Source organism: Musa acuminata, chromosome BXJ2-4 (genome assembly GCF_036884655.1).
Source record: "Musa acuminata AAA Group cultivar baxijiao chromosome BXJ2-4, Cavendish_Baxijiao_AAA, whole genome shotgun sequence".
Lineage (NCBI taxonomy): Eukaryota > Viridiplantae > Streptophyta > Magnoliopsida > Zingiberales > Musaceae > Musa > Musa acuminata.
In genome coordinates this window covers 8,720,627-8,733,239 of record NC_088341.1, presented here as the reverse complement: position 1 = coordinate 8,733,239, position 12,613 = coordinate 8,720,627, and the positions used below count along the sequence as shown (strand labels likewise).

General features: G+C 37.9%; 2 protein-coding genes across 2 annotated transcripts; both read left to right on the top strand.

Annotated features, from left to right (window-relative positions):
* Positions 1–571: 571 nt before the first annotated feature.
* On the top strand, positions 572–7,772 carry LOC103981217 (nicotinate-nucleotide pyrophosphorylase [carboxylating], chloroplastic). The gene is made up of 10 exons (XM_009397867.3): positions 572–973; positions 2,258–2,391; positions 2,476–2,539; positions 2,650–2,732; positions 4,140–4,223; positions 4,317–4,469; positions 5,104–5,280; positions 6,090–6,157; positions 7,251–7,366; positions 7,492–7,772. The coding sequence occupies exons 1-9, from the start codon at positions 682–684 to the stop codon at positions 7,345–7,347; spliced, it is 1,152 nt and encodes a 383-aa protein (XP_009396142.1). The 5' UTR covers positions 572–681; the 3' UTR covers positions 7,348–7,366; positions 7,492–7,772.
* Positions 7,773–11,004: 3,232 nt separating this feature from the next.
* Positions 11,005–12,136, top strand: LOC135609877 (glutathione S-transferase F12-like). Its single transcript, XM_065103642.1, has 3 exons — positions 11,005–11,318; positions 11,390–11,438; positions 11,533–12,136. The coding sequence occupies exons 1-3, from the start codon at positions 11,019–11,021 to the stop codon at positions 12,000–12,002; spliced, it is 819 nt and encodes a 272-aa protein (XP_064959714.1). The 5' UTR covers positions 11,005–11,018; the 3' UTR covers positions 12,003–12,136.
* The last annotated feature ends 477 nt before the right edge of the window (positions 12,137–12,613 follow it).

The following is a 12,613-nucleotide window of genomic DNA, read 5'->3' as shown; positions in this document are numbered from 1 at the left end:
TTGCTGATTCTTGTGTTTGAATGAATCCTTGTAATGTTATCAGATGGTTTTTTTTTCCCGTTCAGCTTGGAGTACTTTGAAGCAACAGTTTATAATAGTTGATGCTTTATCCTTTTATAGTTTCATTGAATCATTGCAAAAAGGTTACAAGAGCGCCATCCAGTGGCACCCTTAAACCTCAACCTTCCAAATATTACAGACTATACTGGCTCCCTAAGTTAGCTTGTTTACGTGCTAGATAATTTAGACACGTAGGGCTCACAATGTGATGCATTGAGGTGGGCACTAATATTCCTCGAGTCATCTTTCTCCTTCATCATCACCCCCTCCAAAGCAACAAGACATATCCGTTACAGTGGAAGGTGAACGGGCAAGTTAAGGGTCCCATCATAGACGTCTGGAGGGTTTGGATCATCCATCACTTTTGTTCCTATCCAATTAACGGTACGGATCATTTCCGATGGAAGAATTCACGTCTCGATTGGTGGTTGGTTTCAGAGACGTGGACGGCTGTGATATGGGATTGCGTGGTACCATCTTAAGGCACCATTGGAGAAGATCCGCTGCCAGAACCACTACCTCCGAGATATCGCCCCCGCCCGATTCTCGTGTCCAATTCTCGCCCTTCTTCCTAACCGTCTCCCGCCGGCTGAAAGCTTATAGACGCCGTCGACGGCGGCGATGCCTGCGATCACTTTACCGACAGCCGCCTCTTCTTGTTCTTTTCGTGGTCCCCTTGCAGCTTCTTTCCGATCCTCCTCGTTCCTCTTGCCCCTTCGACTGTTGCCCAGCTCCGTCCACGCTTCCCTTCGGTCTTCGAGCCGGATCATGGCGGTATCTGCTTGGGACGCCGGAAGGATCCCAGTCGCCGACGTCCCGGCCGATTCGATGGCTGTGAAGCCGCCTTCCCACCCTACCTACGATCTAAAGGCCGTGATCGCCCTCGCTCTCTCCGAAGATGCTGGCGATCGAGGTCTATGATCTCCTTCTCCTCTCCCGATACGCATAGTTTCTTATTTTTCTTCTTACTTTGGCAGAATTAGTTTTATGCTGGCTTAATTCTTAATTTTTGGGTCTTAGCATCCTTTTAATATGACTTTGTTTTTTCAAGTTTGCATTTTGATGCACTGGATACTCTAGAATTTGCCCATTTGTTTCTATAATACTGCCAAGTCGATTTTTTAATTCTTTTTTTTTCACTTCCTCATCTTGTGGCTTTATGTTCAGTTTACTTTTCTCTAAAGATTCAAGTTGTATTATGCATTGCACTTAATTGAAAAGATCTAATTTTTCCTATCTAATTAATAGGTGATGATAGTATGTACATCCGTCTGCAATAAAGTTAGCTGTAGTCTTGAATGCTTATGTTTGTCCACGTCCATGAATTTTTTGAATGTACAATCTCAACGATTGAGATTGATACTAACACTGACTTCCATATATTTATTAGCATATTAGCTGCAAGAGAAGTTGTGCTTGTATGAACTTGGAACTATAAGCTGAATGGTTCTGAAAATTTTCATGAAATATTTAATTATAATATGATTCTTAACTGCCATAAAAACTTGTGACTTTATGTTTGGTATGGCATAATGTTTCTCAGCTACCCTAACAGATTTTCATCTTTATGGCTATCACAGGATGCATAACTGTTATGTGCAATAACCATAATGTTGCTCTGTTCATCCAGTGTAACATGAATCCTTGATGTGATGCATAGAGCTCTTTTTACTTTAAAGGAAATTCTACTGAACTTCTTATAAATGTAATTCTATGAACATGAAAAGGAATTATGCACTACCTTGAATCAGGGATTATAGTCCTTGAGAGACTAGAGCTCCAAGAAAATGATGTGTTACATCTGATCTCCATTGAAATAATGAGTATTATTCAAAGAATCATATCCTAGAAATTTGATAAGTAATAAATAATGAAATAAATTTAAATTTGGACCAGTAATGGCCAAAAGAGTAGAGGAAAAATAAGGTGCACGCACTCAATAGTTTCTGTAGTCATAGTTTTGGCAAGAAAGAATTCTTTTTAAGCACAGATTGTCCATGCTTGTTTATTGATATTTATTTTTTGAACTTATAGATAATTTGAAGCTTATACCACATGTTTAGGAATGTCTAACTTGTGTTTGAATGTTTTGATTCTGCAGTGCTGTGATCTTTTGACAACGTAATAATGGCAACCCTTTAGAATTCAAATGGACATATGATTATAATCTGACTGATACTTCTCTTTGTTGAGACAGGAGATGTGACTTGCTTGGCCACTGTTCCAAAGGATATGAAAGCAGAAGCTCACTTCATCGCGAAGGACGATGGGATTGTTGCTGGAATCTCTCTTGCAGAAATGATATTTAATGAGGTTGACCCCTCATTGAAGGTATAACTTGTAGCTTTATTTTTTTTCTGGATTCCATAAATGACTTTCATTTTCAATTGGAGACTTTCCAACATGTTTTGATAGGTTCAATGGTTTGCAAAAGATGGAGATCATGTTTGCAAGGGCATGCAGTTTGGCAAAGTATATGGTACAACTAGAGTTATATTTAGCTTGATCATTATACTCCATATGTACTCTATATACAAGTCGGTGCTTACTGATTCTTTTTTTTTCTTTTCTTCTATTGTTCAATTTCAGGATGTGCACATAGTATCATTGTGGCGGAGAGGGTTGTCCTTAATTTCATGCAAAGAATGAGTGGAATAGCAACACTAACCAAGGTGCATCATCCCCCTGTATCAATTAATACTTGATTTGTGTGTTGTCTGATTAGTGACATCATGTATTTTTGTTTGTCATATGTAGTTCTGATGTAATGGATATAATAAGGTCTATAGTATGGAGCGGAGGTAGTGGTTGCTTAGGTTTAAAGACCTTCAAGTTATTGTGCATATACCAACTGTATTCAGATAAATCATATCTTTGTTACTGATGTTTAGGCTATTCTAGAGATCACCTTGCATGACAAATATTAGTTAACCCCATTCAATTGAACAAGTGTTTTTAAGGTAATGTTTATTTGGTCAACTGTAAATTCTTGCCTTTCATCTGATGGGCAGTATAATTCCTTTAGAAGAAACTTTAAGTTGTTGTTTGCAAGTTGCATCTTTTCTGTTATTTTAACACCTTTACTATTTTTCTGTAAACTTTCTTGTTTTTGTTTAAATAAAACAATTTGATAGTGAGTGATTTATTAAGAATCTAAACACAGATTGCAATTTCAATCTTTACAAGGTTGTTCAGCTATTGGAACTGTGTGGTATATCAGTATGGACCTAGATTTCAGCATGGCAACATTGAAAGCTACTAGGATTAGAAACAAAAAACAAAAGTAAAGATGATAGGGAGGGAAAAAGGGGGAACAATATACTTATGCATATTAACAGCATATCTTAGCACTTTTGTTTGTACTGAGAATCCTATTCCCCTTCGTCTTTCTTTCTTTTTCTTTGCACCTCATGATTGATGCCTGGACCAAAATGCGATATTGAACCTTACACATTGTCATACGTTAGTTTCAACACTTATGAGATGTCCATCCCCATCTTCATCAGTGCAACTAAATTAAATGGTTGGGTTTTGGTGATCCATATGATTGTTCCATGACATGGCACCACCAAATTGACTACGATCCCATTTCCATATGTTGAAAGGCATTAGTTCCTGTTGATTTTTGGTTGATTTATTTTGCTTTTGAAGCTGCTTGACATTCTTAACGTCCACTCTGTTCTCTCTTTTTGTTTATTTGATCAAATAACCATCAACATTTTGAAGCAAAATTATAGAAACATGGACCAATGCATGAGGCTTCCGCCAACACAAAGATTGGAGAGGGCTAATGTATACATGCTTATTTGGGCCACCCTGGACTCATTTAATTTAAATATTTAAGTCTTGCACTAAATTCGTCTTTCTCAGCTGGATTTGCATTTTTACACTGATACATTGGTCATTGTCATATGCTGATATTTTCTTCCATAATATAAATCCTGATTGATCTTTTTCTTTTTGTATAAATGAGCATGACTTTTCTGAAATAGTTTTGTTTTAAATCTCTAATAATATATTCTGAGATGATTTAGACATGTTTATGTATCACTAACATAAGATGTTGCTGCTCTCTTCAGGCAATGGCAGATGCTGCTCACCCTGCTTGCATTTTAGAGACTAGGAAAACTGCTCCAGGGTTACGTTTGGTAGATAAATGGGCGGTACTTATCATTTCACCTTTTTGTGCAGTCCTGTTTTAATAGTTAGTTAGTTATTGTGCTTAGTTTTGCTGACAATTCACTTCCTAAAATCAGGTACTAATTGGTGGTGGCAAAAACCACAGGTTGGGTTTGTTTGATATGGTAATGATAAAAGATAATCATATATCAATAGCTGGCGGTGTCATGAATGCTTTGAAATCAGTGGATCAGTACTTGCAACAAAAGAATCTTGAAATGCCTGTTGAGGTAGAGTGCACACGAACCCCTATCAGATGATATTGACATTTAAAGCCTTATTGAAGTGTTTGAAGCGGTCATGGTGCCATTGTATAGTTTCCTTTGATTTTGGCAGAATATTTTTAAAACTTTCTTACTTCCACATATATTATATTTTAGCCACTAGTTTTCTACTTTAACATGTCGAATCAAGCCTATATTTTCCTAAACCCTCACCTTGATTCTGATCATTAACAAGTATGATTCTACAATGTGCATTTTCTAGTTAGTGATAGTCAGTTTAACTCTGTACAGTTGGATGTGAAAGTGAAAATCATTTTCTTTTTGCAACATGAAATTTTTTTATAGGATATTGACTATAATATAAACAGAGTATTTTCTTCCTAAAATTCTGTATTTTCAAAGATTGATATGCCTTGTAAATGCTCACAATTCATATGCTGCATTTGTTGTTACAGCACACGCAATTGCATGCTGTGCATGTGTTTGTTTTATAATTGTGATTATATCTTGGGAAGTGAATGACACCAACATTTCATGCTTTCAGCCTGTCATGGCATGTAACATAGGATGCTTCACTGCACCACCCAATCCATGCTAAATGCTGCTTTTTCTTTGAAGCTAATATAAAAATATGAATCAGGTAGAGACAAGGACCTTGGAAGAGTTGGAAGAATTATTGCAATATGCCACTAAAAATAAAACTTCATTGACTCGGATTATGCTGGACAATATGATTGTTCCTCTTCCAAATGGAGATGTGGATGTCTCAATGCTGACGGATGCAGTTCAGCTGATAAATGGTAAATTTGAGACCGAGGTAACTGTCTACTTTTTCGATTACAAGTGATGTGTGCTCATATGACTAGCATTATATTATTCTCTGATCATGTATAAATATTTTTAATCATGATGTAAGTGACAACTTCCTACATCAACACTGATTGCATGTCATTATGGGCTGACAACTTATTTAAAGATCTCTCAGGAAAGTAAGAAGGGGAAGGAGTGTGATTTGCTTTCTTTGATTGTTTTGCTACTTGTGCTTAAATTTCTTGATCCGAATCTTCATTTCTTTGAGGGGCCAGACATGCTTTGTGCCTTTTATGTGGAAATTGGAATGCAGAACTAAGAAACTACTTCCAAGAATTGTTGGATTTCGGTATATTTAATAAGATGGTGGCAATTTCATGTTATCTCAAAGTTCTTACGTGACATAACTTGTTTCTTAGTCCTTTGTCTGTGTTTTGTTCTTGCTTTTGCTAGCTGATAAAATCCATTTCACATGGATGAAAAGTAAGCAAATTTCATATCATATTAATCATATACTTCCCTTAGTTACTCCTCTTCTTTCCTGAAAAGATAATGATGCTTAACTGATGCTATAATGTATGTTCTTCCTTGGAAACCATCTTTTACGTTATCATATATAAGGACACCTATTGACACTAACTTGCTAAGGTGACTATTTATCACAGGAATCTTTTTTAAACTGCTAATCATGCAATCTAATCTATTTGATGGCGAGGTGGCTCTTGAGCAACTTCCTGTTTGTTTATATTTTCTTTATAAATTGGACGTGTACCTAATTCACTTGAAGTATGTTGCTTGGACATTTAATGATGGCAGGCATCTGGAAATGTCACCATTGATACAGTGAAGAAAATTGGAGAAACTGGAGTAACCTATATTTCCAGGTAAAAAAATTGTCTCTGTTAATATATAGAGTAGATGTTGGATTTATATCTTCTAGAATTGCTCTTTTAGATCCAAACTTGACTTGGTCAAATACTTTTGTGACTTCCCATAGTGAGATCGATTTGTTAGTCTTGGATCAAGATTGGTTAATGACAGGCAACTTCCTTAGTTGACATTATAACATATAACTCTTGTTCATCTCGATTTTCAACAGTAGCTGTCAATCTTTAAGAGTCTTCAACTACGTGGTGTTTCTGGTTTCATTAAGCAACTAATAGTTGATACTGTGGTTCTTGTTGATTTAACAATGTATACTTGGATGCGATTGTATATCATACTTCATGTTATTAATTAATGAGATGTCATTTCTTAATGCATTGCATATGTCAATTTCATGAAAGCCAGTATATTAATTTTACTATGCTATTGCTCTTTTGATGGCTCCAACGACTTGTACGGCATGCCTACTAAATAGGCACATGATCTAGAAATAAAAAACACAAGCTCAGTTTGAAATCATGATTAATTAACATATAATTAACTATTAAAGAAACCAATCAAATCAAGTTGGCACTCTTTCAGGTAAACGACTCAGGTATATTCTCTAGCTGATTCAGGTTCGAGCGGTAGCTTTGCATTTTTAAGGCATTTTATTATCATATATCCAAGATGACTAATAAAGATGGCATGGCTGTTAACATAATATTTAATCTAATGGTATGAAGCATTTTTTGTTACCTGAACAGTTAGATTTGGATCATTGTTTCAGAAATTAGATATATAACTTGTGTTTACGGGTTAGATATCCTACGATTGAAGACACTCCCTGATATTGAGATTCTCGACGGCTGTTTTACACCACTCTGCTATGATTCTGCTGTTGTTGAGCCTGATGCATATCACCAACAATTCATGTTGATTTATGAGGGCTTTCAGCCTTTGACAACTATCCCTTGTCCATTGATGCCTAGTTCCATGGTTTTGTTATTCACTCAGTTATTACATGACCTGACAGGAAAACAAGATACATGTTTGAAGAATTAGCATCCTCATAATAACAATAGTGACCAAGTTATGTTCATTTTGTGGCAGTGGAGCTTTGACACATTCTGTGAAAGCACTTGATATCTCACTCAAGATAGACACAGAGTTAGCCCTTCAAGTCGGACGGCGAACAAATCGGGCATGATCCGAGCACATTGCATCAGGTATTATTGTTACTGTTTGCCATCAAGTTCGATGATCCTGCATATTGTTTCTGATTTTTTATGATTCTGTTCCATGTCAACTATGATTGCTAACTATATATATCTTTATACGTTTTTTTTTTCAGGTACCTTTGTTCAAATTTACATTTCAAAAATCAAGTTCCGGACATAGATTGTGGCTTTAACAAAGTCTCTATGTACTTCGACAACTAAGGTTCGAAAGATTGCACCTTTCATCTTCTAACAAAGTAAGTAGTTTTGCAAGCAGATACCACTAATGTGGGCAGATAAAAATGCTCAAGGAACATCACAGATCAAAAAATGATGTCTTTCTGGGGTTGCTAATTGAATACTTGTTCCCAATTCAGCAGTAATAATGTAAAATACCACCAAAATTGTTTGACAAGTCATAGTTTGTGTTCATAGGAGTAGTTGTACTTCATGGAACTTTTCATGTTCCTCTATTGATAGGAAGTGGTCGTCGTGTCCATTGTCTTCAAGGTGGACTCGTCATCCATCAATGGTATTCAACACACACTAGGGTTCGACGAGAGATAATTTATCCATTAACTTTGTTAAGTTTGAAATATTATTGAGTTCAAATTTGTGGATATAGCTAATTTTGGTCTATGTCGTGAGATATCCTTACGTGTTCATTTGTAAAGGGTTAGTCTTTCTGAAATCTTTTATGGTCCCTTAAGAATCTATAAAAAAGAATAGAAAAAATATTTAATTGGATATCCACAAGTAATCGTTTCAGTAAACACTTGATAAATAATGTAAATTACAAACATAGACTTTATAAGCTCTGAATAGTCTAGGTTAGTTCACTATCTTGTTTCACAACAATGTCATGTGGGCACTTGTGGGTATTTTTGACTGCAGCAAATCACCTTAGACCTTTTGTCGCACAATCGTTCAAAGCTTGCGAAGTTGTAATTTGTATTGTCTATCAAGTGTTTATTAAAATGGCTAGTTGTGGATCCTGAGTTAAACATTTTTTCTAACTCATTTTCTCTTTTGTAAGTCCTAAAGAGACCATAAGAGATGTCGGGGAGGTTGATCCTTTGTGGACAGATACACAAAGATGCCGCATGACTTAGGTAAACCAGCTAAGTCCATGATAAAATAGTATATCATTCTTACAAGTCGTTTTGTGACTTTATCTACTTATGGAATAGGATTAAATCTGTGTTATAATGCCTTCACTTAAGAGGGTCTAATCTAGTGGTGGTTTTAAGTCGTAATGTGTTTTCTTTTGTTCGTCAAATGATAGTCTTTTCTTCTCTAAGTCTTTCGCCATGTCTAATATCATATGATACCAATGTGCTCTTTTGGTTAGTGGAAGGATAGTTTTTCTTCCTTGAGTCTTTCATCATGTCTAATAATCATCACAAGTCGATTGATTTAGATCACTAACCCAAAATATTTATGTTCAAATTAATAGTAATATATTTATTAATTATAAAAAATAATTTAATTCGTTGCTCATTTTCATATAGGCGAGGAAATTAGTAGCGGAAAAAAATGATTATTACTAGGACATAACTTATCAGGCATGCTGGAATAAGAAAATAAAAGAACATGCGTCATAAGGTAATCAAAATCATATTAACGTAGAGCAAAAGGATCGTAGAGAACATCAGATCAAAAGTGAAAATTATTTTGGTAGCACGAAACAGATGGATTACGGATAGAGTAATAGCATAAAGAACAACAAACCATTATCCCAATCATTAATTGCGAACTATGCCTACATGTAAGAATCGATTGGTTTGTCCCATTTCGTTCTTCTTTGCAGGATTTATGAGGAATATTATTCTCCAAACCTCATTACTAAATAGGAAAAGAAATAGTAAAAAAAAAGATTGACTACCGGTAAGGAATTTATTAGAATCACAAATTCTTTTTAGTGTCAAGAAAGATAATTATAAACTCTCCTCCTTTAAAGTATTAAAATCTTATCCTAAACGGAAACGAGGATGACTCTCTCCTTTCTTAAATTATTCATCTTATATTTAGAAACTTCATATTACTAACTTAAGATATTATTAACTTAAGAATCGAAGGAGTTAGGTCGAAAAACCTTTCTTATCCTGATCTTCATGTAAGTGTCACCTCGAGAGTACTATCCTTTTACCTTAGGAGAATAATATTTTCACCTCGGATCTATCTCGAAGATACTTCGGATAATCCTATGCACATGAGTCTAAATCAAAAAAAAAAAAAGATAGAAACATCTGCGGTCTGCTGTGACCGTAACATCAACAGTCAGGTTCACATGGAAGAGGAAGAAGCTGTACTCAAAAGCAAGGAGGCATGGCATTCACCACATGACCAAGAAAACCCACAAGCTACCATCTTGATATGCCAAGTTCTACTCTTTTCGGATGAGACCAGCCCTTGGGAACCAATTGCCAAGGATGCCCTCAAAAGATCTCCTTCCTCAAAGAAAGCATACAGGTTGATGTGTCGACAACAAGAGGCCAGCTTTTGTGAAGACAAAACATGGAAATGGTGGGCCTTTCAAGAAGAAAAATAGGGGAAGATCATGTTAGCTATACTGTTTGCATGGGAGATGATGAAAGAAGAAATGCATCAGATGGTGGGACAGAAGTTCTACTTTCGAGGGAATGATAGTCTTTAGGCTCCTGCAGCTTTGCTAAGTGATCAGATGATGTCCATCATTAAAAGTATAGGGACAAGGACAGAACAGTAGGGAGGAAGAAATGATGATGGAGTCTATTTATTAGGTTAGCTATGTCTCATAAGTATTTCTAAACACATTTCATTACAACAATGACGATCGAGATGATCCATTAAATCGGTTGCATTGGGCATAACAATCGATTCTAAACTACGATTAAAGCTCCGACACTAATCGACTTTGTAGTTGAATTCATCCCAAATCGAACTATAGTAAGAATCCTATAAGTTAATACGTACTCGGCTCAATTACTACAGCGATTGGAGCGGCTGAATTGATCCTAATCAGCCTATAAGGACAAGTACTAGCGTGTGTCCTTTGCTCTCTGGAGTCCAAAGTGAGATAGACATAGCTACATGAGTGATCCTATTGATTTGGGTCTTAGTTCAGACTCATCAGGTGACCGAGTCAATCATCCCATCGAATTGAATATTATAATGAATCCTTCCTACTATCCACTATAGTTCGTCTCAAAATTTAATGTTTGTGGTAACAAATAGAAGAGGTTGTTGAGATTCTCATGACTAATTTGATTGGAAACATTACTATTACCATCACAAATCAATCAAATCCAATCTTATTGTTAGTTACCAAGAATCTAATTCTTGGCCACATTGCAATGGAAGTCAAAGGACACGTCAAAAAGTACGAATGTATTTCCATATATTATCTTATATTTATTGAAGAAACATTTACAAATAGATGTATATATATGTATACGTATATATATATGTATATATAAAATGTTGTGACTCCCAACAACAACATTAGCCACCTTTTGATGTGGTAGTGAGGCACCTAATAATCTCAACGACTGTCTTTGACCGTTGGGTGTGTCCCACACCAGCAACCGTTCAACTCCCGAATCTAAAGGCACGCGGCGGAGTCGAACGAGTCCCACTACTGCTGGACTCGCTCATTCGCGTGCTGAGTTAGGTGGTCGCCATGCGCATGCTAACCACCGGCACCACCTCCTCCCTGCAGATGGTGACAAGGTTTCATCCCCCATATATATCCCCCTCTGACAACGGTACTACATGCTTCGAGGCGACCAGACGAAGACTCGGATATCTCGAGCGATCCCTGCGGAACGAGAAAATGGTGGTGAAGGTGTATGGCAAAGCTCAGGCGGTGTGCCCCCAGCGAGTAATGCACTGCCTGGTGGAGAAGGGCGTCCCGTTCGAGCTCGTCCATGTCGACATCGACACCATGGAACACAAGCGTCCTGAGTTCCTCCAGAAACAAGTAGCTCTTCCACTTCCTTTCTTCCCGCTATGTGTTGTGCTTGACTTCTTTGATCCTGTTTCCTTTCTCAGCCATTCGGGCAGGTCCCCTACATCGTTGACGGAGACTTGGAGCTCTTCGGTGAACACCTTTAGCTTGACTTCTTGTGGTTGATTTCTGCTGTGTGGTTTAGCTTCGATGGGAGCTTAGTCAACGTCATTGTTGTGCTCCACAGAGTCGCGGGCCATCGTGCGGTATCTGGCGGCGAAGTACGAGGACCGCGGGCCTAACCTGCTCGGCCGGACGCTGGAGGAGCGAGCGAAGGTGGACCAGTGGCTGGACGTGGAGGCCATCAACTACAACCCCTGGGCGTTCCCCATCGTCTTCAACCTGTTCGTGCTCCCCATCCGTGGCCTCCCCGCGAACAAGGCGGACGCCGGCGCCGCCGTGGACAAGCTCAACAAGGTCCTGGAGGTGTACGAGAAGCAGCTGTCGAAGACCAAGTACTTGGCGGGCGACGAGTTCACGCTGGCCGACCTGACCCACATCCCCGCCACCCGCTACATCGTGGAGAACTGCGGCCTGTCGCACCTCTTGGACGACAAGAAGCACGTCAAGACGTGGTGGGAGGACATCACCGGCCGGCCCGCCTGGAAAAAGGTGATGAGCTTCGTGGAGACCGGGGGGTCGAACTACTCCCCATAGAAACCTTGTGTCGCTCGTGTGTCTCACGAATAAGGTTTAAGCACGCATGTAGGTGTTGTCGTCCTTTTAAGCTTCAGCAGTACTCTCTCGGCTACGCTGTGAGATCGTAAATAAAGTCAATGGGTGTCTCCGGATCTGAAGTACCACCATTTCAGTGTTGGATGTTGCTAAGTGGCACGAGCTTGTCCTTGTCCCGCCTCAGAGGTGTTCGACGATATGCGCCGTGAGGTGGGGATGGTACGCTACACAACAAAAAGGTGTTCCCAGCACTCCTCAACCCTATCTTCAAAAGAAGAGATACCCCACATGGAATTTGCATTCAGAAGTCGTGTCAAGTTCTTTTGAATCCCAAAAGCATCTCAAGCCATGAGAAATTAAGCTCATTACTACAGCTAGATTGGTCTAATCATTAATTTATATTATTTTCTTCGAAGTAAATTGAATCAGTTGAATATTAAGTCATTATCACCGTCGCTACAAAACTCAATTGGGTCATCAATCTACTAATAGAATATTACTTTTAATTCTACTTTTATAATATACTATGATAATATTGGTGATACATACCTATGTGTCAATCTAGTATTCCACTAAATATATTATTATCGACT